This window comes from Triturus cristatus, chromosome 9, assembly GCF_964204655.1.
Source record: "Triturus cristatus chromosome 9, aTriCri1.1, whole genome shotgun sequence".
NCBI lineage: Eukaryota > Metazoa > Chordata > Amphibia > Caudata > Salamandridae > Triturus > Triturus cristatus.
In genome coordinates, this window is record NC_140592.1 from 928,669,166 (window position 1) to 928,692,029 (window position 22,864).

The window sequence follows — 22,864 nt, forward strand, 5'->3', positions numbered from 1 at the left end:
TCTCTCTGATGGGTCATCTACTTCAGAGGACGACGATGCTACTGGCAGAGACTGGGCAGAGTTTGACGCTGGATCTATTAGCCAGGGAGAGATTGATGACTGTTTGACGGATGGCTATAGGGACATGCCTCCACTTGATGGCACAGTTCGGAAAATTAAGCCTTCATGCACACTGGTCCTGTCCGAAACTTCTACGCTAACTGATACCATCTCTGACCCTCCGATAGAGAATCTGGCCTGGGACTACTCGTTCTCAACCTCGCATCCACCTACAGATGGCCATGACGGTTGTGAAGGGACCACAGCCGTTGCTAGCGCTGCTGATCTTAATAGGCCGATTACTCTTGAAATAATCTATGATACAATGCTTTCTCACAGGGCTGAGACCAGACTTGAGAATGCCAGAATGCAGGGGGCCTGCTGCAAGCTTCAAAATGCAATCAGACGCATAAATAAGACATGCTCTGAGATCAGCACTAGAGTAGGGGAGACAGAATCTCGTATTTCGGTTCTTGAGGACGAAGTGGCAACACAGAAAGGAGTGGTCAATGATTTAAAGAATCAAAAAGATGATGTCTCATGGAAGCTAACTGAGTTGGAAAACCGCCTGAGACGGAATAACCTACGGGTCTTGGGCATTCCGGAAGGTGCAGAAGGGGCCGATACGAGACAATTTGTTATTCATTTGTTTGTTGAAGCTTTTCCTGAACTCACTCACTGGGATTGGGAGGTCGAGATTCAGAGAGCCCATCGCTTTCCTTTCCATAGTAAACCACAAGCTGTCCGTCCTGGACTAGAGACTCCTCACTCCCGTGCTATTTTAATTTCTATAAATAATTTTCTGGCACGGGAAGCTGTTTACGACCTCATTAGACCTAACCAGAAGAGATCTGCTAAAGGGTTTAATTTCTTTGTTAGGCCTGATTTTTGCCATGAGACAGTTGTTCGGAGGTGGCAGCTCCGCCAACTGATACCTCTCTTTCAAGCTAAGGGGGGTCAAGCATTCCTTCTTAACCCTGCAAAGCTCAAAATTGTGTATCAGGGCCAGAGTAAGTTTTTTTCTTCTGAAATACAGGCTAAAGAGTATTTACATTCTTTTAAGTCTGGTCCCTGAGCTAGGAACTGCATTAGTTGGGTATATAAATAGGTCCTTTCCGTAAGCTTTCCTCTTTTTCCTTTCATCCTTTTTTGCTAGGATGTGGGCGGGTTAGGGGGGGCGTCACAGGGAGCGTTTCCAGCTTCCCATCACAGAGGCTTAGGTCTCATTGCCTCTGGTAAGGGAGGGTGTGGGGGGGTGGGTGTTCGAGGGAAGGATGTGTGGGGTGGGGGTAGGTGGGGGGTCTTTAATTAAAAATTGTTCCACTGTACTTTTTTCAGATTTTCATTTTTCTTTATTGCTCTGTTTCAGCTTCTTCTTATGGAAAGGTTTGTACCTAGAGATAACTCATTGTATTTTCGCCTATGGCTAACAAGGGGATAAGAATAGTCACATACAATGTTTGTGGCCTTAATAATTATGATAAGCGCAAGAAGATTCAGGCGGAACTTAAAATTATTAATCCAGATATCATCTGCTTGCAGGAGACTCATATCTCCTTGACCCACAGTCAGAAATTAGCGGACTTGGGATATACTATTCTTGCTTTCGCTAAACAAGCTGACACGACGCGAGGGGTGGCTATTTTAGCTAGACCCTCTTTAGTCCTTCCTGGACGATCTTTGGTGGATAACCATGGTCGGTGGGCCATCCTCGAATGTTTAGTGGGGGAAACTAAATTTACTCTTTGTACGGTATATGGTTCCAATGCAGATGAACCCGACATCTTTAATTACCTAAATGGGGAACTTGCCTTGTGGCCTACCCCACTAATTTTGTGTGGTGATTTGAATATTCACCTACCTGGTGACTGGGCTTGCTCCCCTTTGTATGACTATACGGGTCACAAACCTAAAGTTTTCCGAGCCCTATTTAATTTAATAAATGACCATGGGCTAGCAGATCTTTGGAATATAATATATCCACAGGATCCTGGGTATACTTTTTTTTCTTCACCTCATAACAAATTATTTCGTTTAGATTATTTTTTTGTGTCCAGGATCTGGGCTCATAATAATCAAACTCAAATTTATCCTAGATTAATGTCCGACCATGCTCCTTTAGTTATTTCCCTTTATAATGTTGCTATCTCTAGAGGTATTAAGGCTTTCTCGTTTGATAGAAAATTGTTATATGATCCTCTTTTCGTAGATCATATGAAAAATTGGATTCACAATTTCTTTTTGTCCAATCGTGGCTCTGCCTCTCCGGCCTGTGTATGGGATACTTTTAAGGCCTGTTTCCGTGGTGAAGTCCTCAGCTATGGATTATTAGCTCAAAAGTTACTCAAACACAAAAAGTCAGAGCTTCTTTCTCTTCTTCGGGACGCTGAATTGGACCTTGCTGCCCAGCTTCGAGCAGCAGCAGATACCAAAGAAACTCTAATTAGGCTTGCCCAGTGCAAAACCAATATTAATCTCATATGCGCCCAGGAGATAGCTCTTAAACACCATCTCTATCGGAGACAGCTTTATGAGTTTGGTGAATCTTCAGGCAGATTTCTTGCTCAAAGAATACGCGCCAAAAGTCAGGTCTCAAAGATTAAAGCTATGCATGACGCTCAAGGTTCATTGGTTTATGATCCTCAGACTATTATGAAGGTGTTTCACCTGTTTTACTCTGAAATATATAGTCAACCGAATGTTGGGGATCTTCCTATGGATCTGGGGCTTCCTGCACTTACTTGACCAGTCTACAGTAGAGGAAATGGACATGCCCTTTACTTCTCAGGAAATCGGTCTGGCATTATTTAAAATGCCTTCAGGAAAGGCTGCTGGCCCAGACACTCTCCCCATGGAGGTTTATAAGGTATTTTTTCACGAACTCCGAGAGGATATGTTGAAGACTTTTGAGGAGGCCAGGCAGGGATCCCCACCTCAATCTTGGGATGATGCGCATATTGTTATATTCCCTAAAAAGGGGAAGTCCCCTGATCAGCCTGGATCCTACCGCCCCATCTCCTTGGTTAATTGTGATGGCAAGCTGTATGCCAAACTCCTTGCTAATCGAATGGCCCCATTTGTTGCAGGTCTAGTTTCATCACAGCAACATGGGTTTGTTCCTGGTCGAGGTACGGTTGACCATGTTAGCCGGGTTGTTGCTCTTCTCGACGTTGCGCAGGTGGAGTCCAGATCTCTGGGCCTCATCCTGCTCGACGCCGAGAAGGCTTTTGACCGGGTTGCATGGAACTTTCTTTGGGAGATAATGGCGCGCATGGGGTTTGGGAGCGGTTTTATCCGTGCACTTCGGGTTTTTTATCAGGCTCCTACTGCGAAGATTTGCGCAATGGGAATTAAATCGGAGGTGGTTCAGATCTGTAGGGGGACCCGCCAGGGCTGTCCCTGTTCTCCTCTTCTTTTTGCTTTTTATATCAATCCTTTTGTGAAGATGTTGGAATTAAACATGCAGATTCCTCCTTTTATTGTTCAGAATCAGCCTTATATTGTTTTTGCTTATGCGGACGATATTACTGTGGCCACCTCTAACCTTGACACTGCCCTGCCGATCATTGAGCAGCTTGCTAATTCCTTTGGTAGATATTCAGGCTATAAGTTAAACTCTGCCAAAACTCAATGTCTTTGTACAAATCCGGCTACAGCAAGCGATCCCAGGGTAGTGGAGGAAGTGGTGTACCTTGGCATCAAGATTAGATCTAATTTAAATGATATGATTTCATCCAATTGGAATGTTATTTTGGATAAAACTAAGTCCACCCTGGATTCTTGGCAGAGTCTCCAGCTTACTCTCGTAGGCCGATCTAATTTGCTAAAAATGGTTATCTTACCAAGAGTACTCTATTTTTTTCGCGCTGTTCCTCTGTTAGTCCAAAAGCCACAGATTCGGCAGCTTCAGTCACTTTGTGAAAAATATCTGTGGGCCCCTGGTAAGATTCGCAGGGCCTCCCGCCTGATGACGTTACCTCTTGCTCGTGGTGGTTGGGCTATCCCAGACTTTGGGCTATACCAAATCTCATGCTTACTTTTGAAGATGCGTATCCTATCCTTATAACAGGTGAAGAAGCAGGTAATCCCTCAGAAGCCCCTACTATTTACCAGATGGCTCAAGGCTGCTGTGCTAAGAATTGTTTGCTAACTGAGGTCGATGGTAGCTATTATAAACGTACTCGCTTTAAAATCATTGCTTCTGCTTTTTCTGTTTGGAAAAGTCTTACAAAGATGTTCCATATTTCTAAGTACACAGTTTATACTCCTCTTGTTGCACCTCATCTGTTACCTCCAATTTTTTTTGACTCTATAGCGTGCCAATGGCATTCTAAAGGGATCATCCGATTAGGGGCTTTCGTTTCCTCAGATGGTGATTATTTTTCTTTTGATGAACTTAAAAACAAATTTGATCTAGCCAAAACCCAATTTTTTACATTTCTACAGATTCGAGATTTTCTTCAGAAATATACTTCTCATCTTGTTTCTATCCAAATTATTGATGCTGTGAGAGCGCAACTACGAATAGGTTCTATCTATCAGATACTACTGGATTCAAGGTCAGATGACCTCGACAAAACTAATGAGAAGTGGAGGACTTGGCTCTCATCTCCCTCTATTCATATCGAAGATTCTCTTGATCTGGCCCATAAGATTTTTTATTCTGCTTCATTAAAAACTCAACACTTTAAAACTTTATTTAACTTATATTACACACCTGCGGTTATTATGAAATGGGGTAACTCTTCACAAGTTTCAAAGTCTGGGGAATGCTTTCGGTGTCAAGCTTGTAATGCTGATATTGTCCATATCTTTTTTTCCTGTCCTTCCTTACGCTCCTTTTTTAACCAAATTGAAAGTTTTTTGTTTCACATTTTAGGGAAATCAATTACAGTTTCTTCAAGTATGATTTTATTAGGAACTGATGGTGCTTCATCTATTGGTCAGCCTTTTTGTAAATTTCGCTATTTTTTGTTCATCATTGCGGCCATAACGCGACTCTCTATTGCCACTGCCTGGCTACAACCAGATGCACCGAGTTTTGATTTATGGCGAGCTAAACTATTTAATATTTATAATTTAGAAATTAGTATGTATTTGTTGAAAAAAACGCGTAAAAAGAAACTGGGCATGGCTATTTGGCAACCGTTATCAGATTATCTCTCTGATTAATTTTTCTGTTTTCTCTTGGCCCATTGCTGCTGAAAAAGCTAACTGTATTGTATGTCTTTTTCGAATATGTATATATGTACATGTGGAACTTCAAATAAAAAAATAAATAAATAAATAAAAGAGAATAAATGACTAGGATGCATTTCCAAAATTAAAAGCATTTCACCTTGGTATAGCATTTCTTATGAGGAAGTGAGAGCACTTAAATGCAAGATATAATAATATAACATTGATAAAATGTTAAGTACATTGATATGGCGATGGCTTCTGCATCACCCTATCAAAGTTTTACAAGGCAATACCCAATGCCCTTCCTATTCGATTCAGGCGCACAAGTATCAGCATCTAGATCTCTGCAGTAGGGCAAGACAGTGAAAGGTTTGGGATTGATTTTAGCTTATTTTATGAGCCAACAGACATTTCTTGCATCCTAAAGGTGATGTATTTATATGGCAAAGATGAAGGCTCTGATATAATGAATCACATAAGCCTCAATTTGCATCATCAATGTGCCTCACTTACAAGATATTCCTTTAACCTATCTTTGACAAGCTCAGGGAAGAGGATCTGGGTAAAGATGATCTTCCTTCAGGATTGGGCATTGATTTAATATAGTGATACCAAAACTAGATATCCAAAAACTAGATATCTAGTCCAGCACAGTATGTAGTGGCCCCTAGTTGAAATGCCAGACAAATGCAAGAACCTGTACCATTACTCTGTACCTGGATATGTATTGGATTTTAGTCACATGAAATGAAAATCTATGAATACGGCCCATGATCAGCACCTTTAGTTAATGTCAATGTTTTGATATTATTAGCAAAGTAAAATAGGAGACATTCATAACTCAGAGCTGCTAGGATAAGGATTCATACTTCTCTGTGCATTCATGTCCACCTGCTGGTATTTCACAATTTTGCTGCCTCCAATTCTTTTCAGTCTGGCAAAGAATGTTTGGGACTCCTTGTTGCCGGCACCAGTGGGAGTATCATGTATGTCAGATTCGTCAAACACGCTGTCTTCCTCTGCTGAAATAAGATAAAAGTACACTTTAAAATTGAGATCAAAATATACACATTTTCACCAACATTATAAAATTCAGGCCCAACATTCGACCCTGCACTCAAAAATGCTCTATAGCCGTAAGCCCAAAAAAAATAAGGTATTCATGTATGTATTAATGTATATGGTATTTGTATAGCAAAACCCTAACCGAAAAATCAGCAAAGCATTATACATGGTCAAAGACAGGTAAAATGTAGATGAAGGAAATGTATTACGCCTGCTATGACATAACATTATGTCTGGCAATTTATCTCAGTGCACTTATAAGGAATTTCCCCACATTCTTGATCAATCTACCTTCATTTCCCATTTCAATGTAACACACAGAACCCCATGGAGAACACACAACTATATATATAAAAAGGCTCCTGACCCTGACAGTAGTTAGGGTATAACCCAACATGCCATTTGGATAGAGGCAGCCGCAGCCGGTGGAGGTAAGATCGGTGGGGCAGGAGGGTGGCGTTGACAGACGACAAAGGAATATTGAATTTAAAAAAAGAAAGCCACTTACCTTGCGCTTGCTCATCTCTGACTCAGAAATGCGGCGAGCACAAGAAGAGTGGTTTTCTTTTTATAATGTTATTCTCACTCGTCGCCGTCTGTCGACCCCCCCCCACCCAGCCCCACTGCTCTTACCTGCACCGGCTGGATAGAAGAATCCTATTGTGCTGGGGACATGGCTGCACTGGATGGGTCTGGTGGCTTAGTAGACTAATGCGTCCACTGTAGGGGGCTGTGTTTGACCTCAAGGTCACAGGTTCGAATCCAGGCAGGTCTGCTCAGCTTTCATCCTTCTGAGGTCGATAAAATTAGTTGGAAAACAATAAACAATTGTTATTTAGTGCCAAGATGCCCACGGGTGAACATGCGCTTTAGACATACACATGTTATGTTATGCTCCCTTTTCACTTTTATTCTAAGACATCGTCCAGCACTCAGAATTTGCAGCTTTAATATCTGGCATATGAGTCTAAGGTTGACACTGTATCTCCTATCATTGTTGCCCTGCAAAATCAGATTAAACCTAAAGAAATGTGCAGTGCCTTAGATCCGGATTTGGTTTACACTACTGTGGAAGAAACACGATGTGGGACAGTTTTTTGTTGCTGTGATGAAAGAATAGAGGGTTGCTGATGGAAATGGCCCTTTTTGCAGGGTTATCCCCAAACTCTTTGCTTCTTCCTCCTACTTTTTCCTGACCTGTGGTTGTTGGCTTTAGGACTCTGGGCACTTTACCACTGCTGATCAGTTCTAAAGTGCCTATGCTCTCTGTATAAATTGTTATTGTGATTGGTTAACCACGATTGACATATTTGTTTTACCAGTAGGTCCCTAGTAAAGTCACTGAGTGTGCCAGGGCTGGTAACTCAAATGCTAGGCTTGCAGCACTAATTGTGCCACCCACATGAGTAGCCTGGAAAAAATGTCTCAGGCCTACCTCCGCAGTGCCTGCGTGCAGTTTGCTAACTGCCATGTTGACTTGGCAAGTGCACCCACTTGCCAGGCCCTACCCTTCCCTATCCTTGCACACAGGACACCCCTATGGAAGGCCCAAGGCAGCCTCCTGGGCAGGGTGCAGTGTATGTGAAAGGTAGGACATGTACTGGTGTGTGTACCATGCCCTGATTTTATTTTTTAAACAAACTTTATTGGCATTTATTATCAGTCTGTTCAACCACACATATTGATACAAATATATTCTGGTCTTAGTTGTTGGCAGTATATCCCCTAACCCATCCTGCATTCCCCTTCAGCTTGGATCTAATATGTCCTTGTCTACTCTCGTTTTCTGAGGGAATAATGTTGCGTTGGCCTCGTGTTCCCCACCCCCGGCACCCAACCAATCAAAACAGTTAACTAGATTCGCCCTTACCCCCCGCACTGCTGTCTCCCCATTGCACCCCTAGAGCTCTTAAGGCTACCTCTCTAGTGTCGGACCATGTGTGGAAGCCCTTCACGGGTGTGTGTACCATGTCCTGATAGTGAAATACTGCAAATTTTGTTTTTCACTATTGAAAGGCTAGCTTGCCCATAGGACAGAATGGGGAATGCTTTGTAACATTTTACAAGCATATCTTTCCATAGGAGTAAGATAGAAAATTGGAGTCTGGTATCCCTGAACTTAGAATTTAATAACGCATCTTTTAGTTAGGATGGTTTTTAGATTCTGTGTTTGAAAAGAGCACTTTTAGAAGGTGGCTATTTTCTTGTTCAACCTTTCTGTGTGCCTCTGCCTGGTTGTGGATTGACTGTCTGGCTTTAGAGTGACAGGGGCTGGGGTGGCTCCCAGAAGTCTGGGTGAGTCAGCCCTGGGCTGAATAGGCCGATCTGCACTTTGAGTGGTGGGAGGAGTAGCACCTGTACCTGACTAGGGCTATGCCTGCCTTCCACAAAAGAATGGCTCCACCTCCTGTGGTGTGTCCGAAGACCCTGGCCCACACTGACAAAGAAAGAAGTTGTGCACTGGCAGAGTGCACCCAGAACTGGTTTGGATTGGGTTCAGGACCCCTTACACAAAGAGAACAAAGACATTTGGGGGTATAAATATTAGAGCTGAAACCCCTGAACTTTAGATCATCCTGGAATCAAGAGGAACCTTTGCCATGGAGAAGAGCAGAGGAAACTGAGAAGGAGGACTGCCCTTGCTGTGTGTTCTGGGGCTAACCTGCAGTTGCTATTCTGCCAAGGGGAGGAAGAGGGCTTTGATGTGTGCTGTGTCCCCTGCTTGAAAGGAAATCTCCAAGGGCCTGAGGAGAGCTGTTGTGGAAACTCAGGAACACCAAAGTTTCCAAGATCTCTGAAACGCTGTGTGCGTGTGTCTGGACACAGCGTGTAACCTCCGTGAAGCCTGCATTGCTCAAGAAGTGCTTTGTTCCAAGATCTCTGCAATGTTGTGTGCGTGTGTCTGGGCACAGCGAATAACCTCCGTGAAGCCTGCATTGCTCGAGAAGTGCTTTGTTCCAAGATCTCTGCAACGCTGTGTGCGTGTGTCTGGGCACAGCGTGTAACTTGTATCTCCCGAGAGTGCTCCGTCCCCCAAGATCTTCTCTGCGATGCTGTGCGTGTGTGCCGGCGCACAGCTGGGAGCCGTTGGGAAGTTGACAGAAGCCGCGATCAACTGAGAGGCCGTCACCGCCGCTGGCCCGAGTTGTCAGCAAGATCATAATCGCCACCAGGAAGAAGCTACCCCAATGCAGCGTAGAGAGGATCAGCGAGCCGGAGTCCAGAGAAACCTCGAGCCGGTGTTCATCTCGTCTCCCAGGTAACGCTCAGAGCCGCGTGCTCGCGCCGCCACGTGGGTTGCTGCCAGGAACTGTTTTGAGCCCTTGTCCTGATTACGGCCCGTACCGGCATAACAGAGTTGTGGTACCGGGGCCCCCTTTTCTCCTGACACTGACAAGAGCAGTTGGGGGCGTATCCTTATTGTCGCTGGCCACGGTGGCAGCCTTGGGAGAGTATTAAAGGGCTCAGAACAGAAGGGGCATCTTCCGTCGGTGCCGAAGTAACATGCGGTTGTAATACCACGATTGGGCACATAAATTACTACCAGTCGAGGACTGTTTTGCCCTATCACTCTCTTGCATAAAGAGATACAGAGTCTTCCAGTCTATTTTTAGTAACATCCCTTTTTAAAGACATTCTACTGAAAACCTTTTACTGTGTATGTTGGATTTCTGTTGTTTTGGTCTTGTGAAGCTTAGATAAAAATACTTTATTTTTCTAAACCTGTGTGGTGTCCATTTGTGGTGTTATCACTGCGTTACTGTGCGTGTTGGTACACATACTTTACACATTGCCTTTGGAATAAGCCTGTCTGCTCGTGCCAAGCTACCAAGGGGGTGAGCAGGGGTTATCTAGAGTGTGTATCTCCCTTACCCTGACTAGAAGCAAGGGTCTCTATTTGGAGAAAGGTACCTACCTCTGCCAACTAGAGACCCCCAGTTCTAACAGTTGCCTTTCAGATGTAGGCCCTGAACAAGATCTAATCAATAACTAACTTCTGAAAAAGTTTCTTAGTTTGGTGGGAAAGTCTTGATCTGATTAGGCTCACATGTCACATCAGTTCGTTGGATGTAAAACTGTCACTGACACACTGTACTGATTTGACTAATTCCTGGTAGACACTTGAATTTCTATAAAGTCCTTCACGAGACCATCCACTAATTGAAAATGCACCCATATTCCAAAAGTTTCTCAAACTTCCTCCTCGGCATTTGACCCTCTAGCCTTGCATATTGCTCTTTTGGAACTCAAAAAAACAAACACTTCACCAAACATGCATTTGAAATGTGTTACTTTCCTCAACTTGCCTTGTAGCTTCAGACACTTACAACGGCCTGCATGTCAGCAGAGGATACGATTTCTGCTCCTCATTGGAAGATAACCTGCCAAACTCAGAGATCTCAGTCAGGCAGAAGGCTCCACTGAAGGCACTGAACTTTGCCGAGCGAACACTATGTTTTTTGCGTACGCTCACCTAAGGTTTTTTGTTTTAAAAAAACAAACTCCCAAAGAGGAAATTTGTTTCCTGAAAATAAAATACAATGACCCTGACATTCAGGAAGCACTATTCTTGAAATTCGGAGTCATTGGTTGAATTCCCTCAGCTCTGCCATAACTCACATGGTGGTTCTCGCCAAGGACATCTCTTGTCAGGTGTCTCACCCAAAGTATGCCAGGGTAACTTCAATATGACCTGGTGGCAAAGTGGCAGACAGGATGCCAGGTCATGGGTATGCACTGGTATACACCTGGTGCTTTTCCACCTTGATGTGAGGCAGGAGAATCACAATCACAAGTTTGGCAGAGCAGAAGACCCACCAGCTCATGGGAGGGATCCCACTCTATCAAAGTCAAAACGGTGCTCTTGATATTTCAAGAGTATTGTGTTTAGCTGGCTAGCGGCAGAAAACATCCCATAAACACCCCAAAACAAGAACTCTGGACTCAGCAGTAGTTAATTAATTTGCTACAATCCAGGGAGGGTGGCATCAGTAAAGTCACATGAGAGAACCGTCCTTACCTATGGGGCACCCAGACCTATCACAAGAGGAGGCTTGGGGTCTTTCATCATGTGGATGGATACGACACTCTATGATTATAACTAGATGGCAATTCCTGTAGGAGAACTTGCGGATGGGACGAAGAACAGGCATAATAATTCTAGCAGGCGACTAAGGAAACTGAATTACCCACATCACAGCATATCACAATTTAAGTGTGCTTCACTTTCTGTCCTCATGCCTCATGATGACAAACTGAGACTAATAATCTCTATTTTTGCACAAAGTCGCCCAAATTTTGAAAGTTGAGAGTATATTTATTTTGGATTGCAGTATATTTTACATCCACTATAGGGTGCTGTGACATTATTGCTTATGGTTCTGGATATTTTCTGTGCCCAGTTCTAAAGAGCACATAAGGGTACAATAAAGGCTATCAGAATAGATGTCCTACTCTCTCCATTCCAGCATACAACCATCCGACAAGTTTGCCCCAGCTGATTCCCTATGCAAAGACAAACTGTGCACTTGCAGACTGTCAATCTGAGGCTTTCCCTCAGACATAGTAACACCAGTTATCTCTGCATGATTTGATTTAAGGCAGAGCACTTGAGTAATTGAGAATAGGATTAAAAATACCCCACTATCACAAGAGACTTGTGGCTGATCTGGGTGTTAACATATCACAATCTCCCAACTAAAAGTGTAGGTAATAAAAAGGCAGTGTCATATTGGACAATCATAGATCAGGACTGAATGATGTAGCTATGGCACACAAAAAGCATTTCAAATTATAACCTAATTAGCTTCAGAAAAAAAGAAGTGCCAGGGCCCTTGTCAGGAGTCCACTTCCACTTGCACCGTTGCTGTCAGCGCTGCCAATTCCAGTATCAACACAGATACTAACCATCACATTCCCTACAGTGTGACAATTCTGACTATTTCAAGCCCCCAAATCTATAAGAATAGCTTTGGCGGCAGGTATTCGTAATTTTTTATGTATGTTGAATTAATAAACAATTGTTGTTGTGCTAGTCTCCAAACTAGACAAACAGTGCCACCATGTGGCAGACTGTCATAGGTGCTGGTGTTACCAATTAAGTGCGGGTGCCGAGCACCGGAAACCACCTTCTAAAATTAAGCACTGCCTACAGTAGTCCTGTGTGTAGAAAAATACATTCCTCAGATGCATAAAGTTGCCTCCAATACATGTATATTAGCTGCAATACATACATTTATACTGTGCTCACAACATAAACCCATCATTTCACTTTCATTTCTAGTCTTCCAAATTCGAAATGAGAACAGCCTTTATTGACGTGAGCGTGCAGACTCCGGATTGATCAGTACATACCTTTCTCCTTCTCGCTATATCGACTGATGTTGCTATTGTCACTGTAGAGTGGACCAGCTGTGGCATGGGGTTTGCAGCTATGATACTGGGCATTCAAGGTGTTAACTGTGATGTAGATCAGGTGCAATATAATCTTGCTGAGTTCGGGATCCATGTAGGGATACTACTCACAAAAAGAAAAATATTAATTCACAAAGGCTAAATAACATAACAAACAAGGCGTGCCAGCCTTGCCAGCCCTTAAACATCTAATGACTCAGTGATGAGATATGGTAACTTTACCACCAGCATAATCCCATTCATCTTCATTTTCGTCCAAATTTAGTTTTTTATTGCCCCAACCCAAGGGAATCATTAAACCTCATACTTAATAGATGAAAACATAGACAAAATGTATGCTAATTATAAAACACTCCAAAAGACAGATGCATAACTTCTTAGACTAGTAAATGGAACTTGACAAATGATCATGACATGGTGAGTTTACTTGCTACTGTATTGTTGTGACCCAATTCCTGGAGATAAGATAAACTTTTATGTTACACTGCAACATATATTCTAACCTCTGTTTAATGTGTATATAAGAAATATTTCCTGATGTTTGTTTGCCAAATATGTAAAGGTATGTTACTAATAATATGCATAAAAGTATAGTGATTGAAAATCCATTCTGAACTGAATATGTTAAGGACTGTTGGTCTCTTTGAAATAAGCTTTGCAAATATTCCTTATCCAAAATGTTCCTCTTTCTACTGAGTTTTTCAAAGAGAGAAAGCGTCACTCCAGAAATATGTCTGACCATGCCCTAGTAAAGTCACGATCAGCTGAACCTGGCTGTGTCCCAACCATTAACTGGCAATGTTACTTGAACTGTTCTCTGACTTTTTGTCCTGTGGAACCCAGTCACTCTTCATTCTATGTGACTCATGCCACTAAATTGGCTTTCCAGATAGAAATGAAAACACTGGCAAACCTAGCTATCTAATGTAATATATAACAAGCAAGGTCATTAGCCACATCTGCCAAATGTGAGATTTTAGTGCACAGAGGGAGGGGAAACAGTCTTTACTCAGAAGTTTTTACTTCGTATTACACTTTCCACGCATTGTTTCCAGCGTAAAGACTGTTGGCACACAAGTCTTTTCAACGCAAGACAAAACCACGCATTTGAACAGAAGGTGGCAGTGTTTCTCAATGTGACATGCTTTAAATATTTTTTAGGGTAATTAAAAAAGGGAGTTGGGCCCCCCCCCCCAAAAAAAATATAAAAGTTTAAAATAGTACCATGAATGTAAACGACAAATGCAATTAAAAATTAATTAAGAATGAATGTATCATTTTTTAACAGTATGGGGCAGTGTTAGACTGTGAAAGGATTTTTCAAAAACGGTAAACGTGGTAAAAGTATGCGTGGTAGTGGAATGTGTGGGGAAGGTGTTTCTAATGTGAGTGACTGTAAATGCATGGTAGTCGTATGCGTTGTAAAGTCTGCGATGTAAAAACGTGCGTGGTGAAGTAAGGCGCGGTAATGTCATACAACCCAGAGGGAACATCAGGGACAATGACCATACTCAGCATGACAATATTTCAGGACAATAGCCATACTCAACAAGCCAATCATATCATCTCTTTGAAATGATACCAGAATGATACAGCAATACTGGTAAGCCAACCCACCTTATAAAGTATAACGAGTAAGGCCTTGAGCCACATCTGCCGAATGTGAGGTTTCAAAGACCAGAGGGAGCATCGAGGTGGTTGTTGAAAGTGATGTCGTAGCTGAGGGCAGGTGCAATACTTTAACACCTGAACTACAAGAGGCAGCAGATGCTTTCCTAGGTTAATGTTGTAGTCCATGACCTGAAAGACAGGAGCACATAGGTCAGAAATTAGATATCTTGAATTACTGTCGTCTCGATGCCTCCTCTTAAAGTAACTGATTAAATCCTTGAAGACTTAAAGAAGGAGTTTCCAACCTCTTCTGTAATAAGAGCTAATTACGATCAATAAAAATCATCCTGAGCTATTAATATCATTAGCGTTGTAATAATGACCACATCAGACAACTTTACGTTAGCGGCCACCCTATGTAAAATTATCCACAGTGATTACTTGAGTGCATCAGGTAGGATTGCAAGAAGTAATGCAAAAATAGAGCTTTGGAATGCACTTCCGTAGGTAATACACAATGGCAATAGCTGAAATGCCCCTGGCACCAAGGTAAATAAAATTAATAATTAACCTTCTCAACGTCACATGATTTATCACTCGAATATCACTTTTGAATAGAATTTGGAAATTCAAACATCAGCTTATCCATAATGAAAATATCCACATTCTGGACTCTAGTGCTCACTTTTCAGTTTTGGTATACATACATTCAGTCAAGCAAAAGATTCACATTTAATAGGCTGGGCTGGACTGGACACAGGAGAGCTACTTACAGGGAGCTGGAGAGCTACTAGTAGCTCACAGGCTACTCGTTGGAGAAGCCTGTGAGAAGGCAGGTTCTAAAGTCAATGCATCTGTGAAGGATATCTTATGTAATGTAACAGGAGATTCCAAAGGGACCTGGCACCCTGTCCGCCTTGATCAGTAATATGGCTGGGATGCAAAGGACGCCCTCATTTGCCTAGAGCCATGCCCCCCTGCAAATGAGGGAACACATCCTTGAGATCTCACAGGCCCACATTCAGCGTCATCATATTCCAGAAGGGGTCACGCACAGGTCTGCAGCTCCTTCTGTAATACCAAAGTGCCCCAGGATAGCTCACACCAGTGGCAAAAGCAGTGTGTGCCCCTGAGGTACTTTCTACTCATTTAACCAAAAATAAAAACAACACCCTATCTTCACTTAAATTGATAAACAGACAGAAGTTTTACAGCAGAACTATCTTTTGTTAAAAAAAGGAGGCAGTTTTCCAAATTAAAAACCGTGATCAAATTTACAAGCAGAACTTTTTCTTCCAGCAATTGTAAAAAGGAACACCATGGAACAATATGGCAATGCACATTCAGACATGCAAAACAAAGCTTCTCTTGCCGAATTATGATGGTGGGTGTAGGAAGCGTGAGTTTGGGAACAGTTCTTCGAGCTCCAAAAAAAAGAAAAATGAACAGGGCTCATACATGAAAATAAAATAAAAAGTGGCATTTCAAAAGTAAGAAGCGTAATGTGCAAAATCACATATGTAGGTCCCATCACACTATAACAAGCATTGTCAAAACCAATAAGTCTCACTTATAGCGCCTATTGGCTTTGCCAGTGCTTATTTTCCCCTCAGATATGGGCATTAACATATGTTAGAATTATTTTTCTTTTGTTGTAAGAAAAACGAGTTCAAGACGTCTGCTGCTCAAGTACACACATGTGCATCAGCCATCTCAGAATGCTTTTGAATCAATTTAATAAAGAGTGTCCAACGATGCAGGCTTGGGTGCTGGTGAGAGATCAAGCGGTTTGGGGGGATAAGCGGGATATGGGAAGAAGAAAAATTTATATTGACAGTGGGGTGCAAAGCAGGCGGAGAGCAGGATGTTACAGAGAGAGAGAAAATTGTCTCTCAAGCACTGAAAAAGCAGGTAGTGACATCAGCAGTGTAAGGATACAAATCATCCTATGAAAACACATTGAGACTGAAATACACATTGAGACAAAGAAAAGAATAAGGAGGAAACCCAATGAATCAAGAGGAAGAATCAGAGCTAGACAAGAAAAATTCAAACCATACACAAGGGGTGGGCTTATAGCCCACTTTAAATGTAAACTGGATACAATAGGACTGTTTGCCAAAAGATAGCTAATCTGTGTGAATGCAAGACCTAAAAATAATGAGGCATGACTCCCGCATCATAACTAAGGAAACAAATACATTTTGACAATGAAATATGAAATACAACAATATACATTCAACATTTAAAACAAGTAGAACATACTGCTGCACTACTACAAAACCAGCTAGTCTCACTCTCACACTACCTACCCTGATGCCCGCCCAAGGTACTACCATCCGACTCAGAGAGTGATAATTAAGTGAAGCAAGTCACTCATGGCCCGGTCGGGACTGGGGGTCTGTTCCTGAAGTTGTGTTGAAGTCAGTCACTCACTCTAGAGACTAGGGACACCCAGCACCCACGCCACGCAGCAGGCACGAGTCTGACTGCGAATCACATATTGTTTGCAGCAGGCATATTAACCTTCTGCCCTACCTTAGATAATTGAAAATTGTCACTAGACAAAACTCCCATCTGTCTCCAGCAGGTACATTACTAAATCACTAGAGTTAGCTTGACACTTTCATGTTGCACAAAAACTGCTGAATATAGAAGGAACTTTGCAGTACTTTTAAAGCTGCTGCACTGCTACAAAACTGGCCCCACTAACAAAACCTGCCCCCCATCCTTCTAGGTGCCTGCCTGTCACCCAATGCCGTATACATCCATTCCGGCCTTGGTTGTGTTCAAAACAAACAATGTCTTGTTGGCCCGTCCACCAGCACTCACTGACCAGCATGCACATGCTGTGGCTAAATAGATGCAGTTTTCGATATAAAACAGTAGCAATTAATGTGTTATTGACATTACCTAAATGATGACTAGACCATTAGAAGGGTTGAACCTGAAATGGGTGCTCTTTAACAATCATTTCTGTAGTTTTGCAGGGCATCTGAAAATCTTGTGTCAACTCAAAAAAATAGATAATTTTATCTTACTTTACTTGTTGCTTCTGTTAGAGGTTTGCCCGGGACCCGCAGCACACAGGAGTCACAATGACTGATACCACCACAAGGGGAGTTGAAGAGTCTAGACTGTAGTTGAGTCAATATGACAACTCAGTCAGTCTCACTCTTACATGACTTCCCCTGCCCCGTGGCCCGCACCAGGTTCTACCGTCCACCTCAGTCAGAGAGTGGTAATTAAGTGAAGCAAGTCACTCACGGCCCAGCCCAAACTTGCGTTGATTCTAGTCAGTCCCTCTAGAGTCTTGACACCCAGAACCCATGCAGCAGACACAAGTCTGACTCGACTCCAAGGCCGTACTGCATCACCGCGGCTTTTACAGACCCGCAGGGGCTGGCCAACACTTTAGTAGCACTTTTTAACACTACCAGATTGACGGCCCAGGGACTGGGTCAGTAGTCCCAAACATGGTGGTACACACACCACACATTACGTCCTCAGCTAGGGTAGAGTACAGCAGGGGGGTGCTTGGACTTACACACACGTGCTGCTCGCTGCAGTATATGTGGTTAGTTACTGTCCAATCATGCCCAGCCATGCAGCGCGCACTTCGGCCCACAGCAGATACATACAGTGCATCAAATCAAGGGCTGCACCTGACGGCCTGGATCGGGGTCACCATAGCAATGAGTGAGACAAGTTCTTTCCCCAGCCCAGGCCCAGCTTGCAGGCAATCATGATCTCTCCCCAGGAAGATCTTCAGCACAACAGTGCAATCAAGCACTGCTCACACTGCAGCTGATTCTTTGCCACCAGAGTGCTTGCCAAGGCTGACAAACAGGGGTTGCAAGCAAGGTGGTAGGGATCACAATGGGTGACTTATGGGTCGCTGTTGCGACCCCTGGCAACCCCTAATTGATGTCCATGAAAACATTCCTTAAAATGGAAATTCCGCCATGCCAGCAGGACTTTTGTGGACATAAATCTCATTTAACAGGGGAAAATTCTTAATTTACCTTTGTGAACTACTTCATTTGCACTCCAACATCTCAAATGGTTTATTAATGGAGAGGCCTACATTTCTAGAAACATCCTAGCGATATATTTCTCTCTTACCTAAAAGGAGCATTTTTAAATGCTTCAACTGTATTTTAATATAAGAAAATCCTTCGATTGCACTAGATATATACATTCGTGATGTACATTAAAATGGCAACTCTTTCAATGTAAGTAGTTGGAAAATAATAATGTTCTTATTTTTTTACTTTAATGTGTTTTCATTTTTATCAATCATATAATACCTTTTTTTGTATTTGTAATATGTCCTGTGTTGTATGACAAAAAGCGTCTGTCTGTCTTTGAATCATTTCTAGTTAAAAATGGAAAATTGCCACTGTGTATCAGAATAGGCCAGTGACCTTTAAAGGCATGGGCAAAGTGGGCATGGGCAAAGTGGGCACTGGCCTATGGCCCCATCCTTTCAGGGGGCCACCTGAAAGAGCAAGCTCTGTTGAGAGAGACTTGTCCGAAGGACCTACAATAATTCTTACACAGATTGTATTAAATTCAGTTTTCCTTTCTTTTATTTTTTAATGTAGGCAATGTGTGGTACTCTATTACAAACATTTGCAAAGAAATGTTATGTTTATGTTTCATGCAAAATCCTTAAAAAAGTTTCTTTTTGATCAAAACAGTACCTCGCATTTTAGAAATGGGAGGAGGTAACAAAGATTATTTGCAATAATATTATTGAAGTGCTGCTGTGTTACAATATTGAAAACACACCTCACTATCCCTGAACATTAGATCTTTTGATTTCAAAAGAATTTTATTATTTTAAAAGCGCAAATATGAAGCATAAGATACAAGCCAAAGTGATACAATTGATATCGGACAATAAGGTAATAGATACATTAATGTAGAATTAATAAATAGGAGAGCAAATCATTGTCATACATTAATTTACAGACATCCGATAAATAAATTACTTAAGAAGGGAAAACCCAAAATGATAACTGGCAAAGATATATATCAAAAGTATCACCCACAGATGGCAAATTAGGGAGAAGAGGAAAGAGAAGAAAGGTAAAAAGAAAAGACGGAAAGAGTAAGAAAGAGAGGAGGAAAGAAAAAGAGAGACAGAGAGAAGAAAAGAAAGAGGAGAGGATTTCCAGAGGAACCACCCAACACACAGGACAACACTAACCAGACAAATCAAAGGGATATTGCTCCACCAACCCTTCAGATGCCAACTCCATGTACGAGTCTAAGGCTTTCCAAACACCAGAGGAAATAGAAGGAGAAAGATGAGCATGGTCCACTGACGTATGAGCACTTCGTAGAAAGGAAACCCAAGCCCACCACGTATGGTAAGAGACGGACGAAAAAGATTTCCACTCCATGAGAATTACTTTGACTGCAATAGTTAACAAGAGGTCCAACAACTGTAACTCCATGGGATCTAAGGGCAAAGGGGCTGGGGCCGCCAACGGACCCAAAAGAACTAATGGTAAAGACAAGTGGAATTTGATGTTAAAGATGAGCATGAGGTGTTTGTGAACTAAATCCCAGAAGGGGTGGAGAAGGGAACAATCAAGGAACATATGTTGAAAATCGCCTGGTAGAAGCCCACAGCTCCAGCACAAGTTGTCTTCTTTGAGATTGAGTGAATATAGACGGCTGGGAGTCCAATGAAGAAGATTAATAGAGAAAAATTTAGACTGTGTTAGAGAAGGGGCAATTTTGTTACGAAGAGACAATTTACCAATATCTTGCCAGGTATCAGAAGAGATATGAGCAGTAACACTATGATCAAAATGATGTATCCATTTTTGTTGTGTGACAGTATGAGAAGGGAGTGTAGAGGACGATAAAAATTTGTAAATCCGCGACGCAACATGACCAGATCTGATCCAAAGCTGAAAGAGCGTAATCATAGGGGAAGAAGGATGAAGGTGGACTTTAGCAAGTGCAACCTTAATCTTAAGAAAAGTATAAAAATCCAAATTAGATAGAGAGAATTGTTGAGCAAGGGATGAGAAAGGGGAAGGATCATTGTTGGAATCATAGAGATGCTTAACAAGTGAGACACCTTTCCCAGCCCAGTAAGACATCAACTCAGAGTCAATATTAATTTTGATTTTAGAATTACGCCAAATAGACGACCACCTAGTTTTATGTAATGGAATCGCTACTCTCTTATCCACCTTACGAACCGCAGCAATAGTGTCTAAAATAATAGAGCGAGAGAATGGAATAGAAAGGGTGTTCGTAGTTAAAAAAGATGCAGTCGGCAGTGGGGAGGCCAATTCCTGTTCTATTGTCAACCATGCTGGAACATGAATAGCTGGAGAAGAAAACCAAAGGGCACCCTGGGACGCAAGAAAAGCAGTTTGATACTTCCCCCAATCAGGAAAATTACAGCCTCCCATATCATAAGATTTCCGTAAAAATTTATAAGCCATCCTAGCCCTTCTATCATTCCATAAAAATTTAGAAGTAAGCAAATCAAGTTCATGAAAGAAGGAATCAGAAAGCCTTACTGGAAGCATAGAGGAAACAAAATTAATAATAGGAGTGATCATCATTTTAAGAGTCTGCATACGGCCCCACCAAGAAATATGTTTCGGAGACCAATTTTCTAAGAGACGTCTCACCTTAAGAATAGTTTGGGCTTCGTTATAAGTAGCCGTAGCATATAGGGTGGAACAAAAGAAGATGCCCAGATATTTTAGCTGTTTAGATTGCCATTTAAAGCCAACCGAACCCATATGAGAGGAGAAGCAGTAAGCATTTAAAGGAAACATCTCCGTCTTATCTTTGTTCAGAGTATAACCTGAAACTTTTGAAAAACGAGCAATCGTATCCGAAATAGCAGGGATGGCCAGTTCAATATCATCAGAAAAAATGAGAACATCATCTGCATATGCAGCTGTTTTTAACTGATGAGACCCAAAAGAGAAACCCTTAATATCTGGATGCGAGTCAATCATTCTAAGGAGAGGATCAATGGACAACAAAAATAAGAGAGGGGACAAAGGACACCCTTGTCTAGTGCCCTGACAAAGGTTAAAAAAAGAAGACGTAGCTCCATTCACCCGTATATTAGCCCTAGGTCGGGAATAAAGAGACATAACCATACGAATAAAGGAATCCCCAAGATTATGTGCACATAGAACAGCTCTTAGAAAAGGCCAAGATACCTTATCAAAGGCCTTTTCAGCGTCAAGGGCCAAGGCAGCCGCCGGAAGATTAGATCGCTTAGCGGCACCAAGAATATGACAAAAAGTACGAATATTATCCCGTGCAAGTCGTCCTTTTACGAAACCTGTTTGGGAGGGATGAACCAATTGAGGAATAAAGGACTCTAAGCGTTTAGCTAAAATTTTAGCAAAGATCTTGGCTTCCATGTTAAGAAGGGAAATGGGACGGAAATTTTTGGGATCTGCGTGATCCTTCCCTTCTTTGGGGATAACTACAATAGTAGCATCAGCCGCGGAACCAGACACAGAACCATCCTTAATGAAAGCATCAAAAACGGATTGGAGTTTCGGGACAAGCACAGGAATAAAGGTTTTATAAAACGCAATAGGATAGCCATCAGGACCAGGAGCTTTACCAGACCGAGTAGCTTTAATCGCGGAAATGATTTCATCAGAAGTAATCGGGCAATTTAATGATTGATTATCTTCCTCCGAAACGACTTTCAAAGGAACCGACTTCAAGAACTCCTGACATTGTTCAAAAGAAGCTTGGGCCGAAGGGGTATATAAATTATTATAGAAATCACGGAAAACCTCAAGGATTTCTGCAGTTTGAAATTTTTTCATACCAGACTGGTCCGTAATAGAAGAAATTTGGAAGGTATTACAAGAAGATTCCTGGAACTTTAAAGTGGCTGCAAGAATCTTGCCCGCACGATTTTTTAACAGCAATCTCTTAGATTTCTGAGCCTGTGGGCCAATATGAGCTCTCTTAGTGACTATAGTATTGTATGAATACTTTAAGTTCTTAATAGACTGGAGGCAGGTCTTGTCCTGAGAGTGACGAAAAAGGGATTCCTGCCGTTTGATCTCATCTGCTAAGTCCGTGAGTTCCTTCTTAATGGCTGCATTCCTCCCTGACATACACTTAATGACCTGACCCCGGAAAGTACACTTAAAAGAGTCCCAGAGAACAACAGGGGAACTGACTGACCCAACATTCTCAGTAAAAAAAGTCTCAATGTCATTGGAAAACTCTCGCACCAAGGACTCATCATGTAAAATTTCTGTGTTGAGTCTCCACGAACGAGCTCGTGCCCTAGGGACAAAGGACGTAAGAGTAAATGTCACAGCGGCGTGATCAGAAACTAAAATGGGGTGAATAAGCGGGGAGGAAGAAAATTGAACCAGAGAAGAGTGAACCAAAAGATAATCGATGCGTGAAAAGGACGAATGAGGGGAAGAAAAAAAGGAAAAGTCACTACCAGTGGGATTATGAAGACGCCAAACATCCTGAAGATGGGTAAGAGAGCACATATTAGTCATTTGTTTGTGGGCTTTAG

General features: G+C 42.2%; 1 protein-coding gene across 1 annotated transcript in view; it reads right to left on the reverse strand.

The window, feature by feature from the left end:
- UNC79 (unc-79 subunit of NALCN channel complex) overlaps positions 1-22,864 on the reverse strand; it is a 628,882-nt gene that overhangs the window by 290,996 nt on the left and 315,022 nt on the right. The window contains exons 29-31 of the mRNA XM_085626482.1: positions 14,317-14,499; positions 12,640-12,802; positions 6,090-6,242 (exon numbers count right to left, since the gene is read on the reverse strand). Of these exons, the coding sequence (XP_085482608.1) occupies positions 6,090-6,242; positions 12,640-12,802; positions 14,317-14,499 (499 nt within the window). The remainder of the gene's footprint in view (positions 1-6,089; positions 6,243-12,639; positions 12,803-14,316; positions 14,500-22,864) is intronic.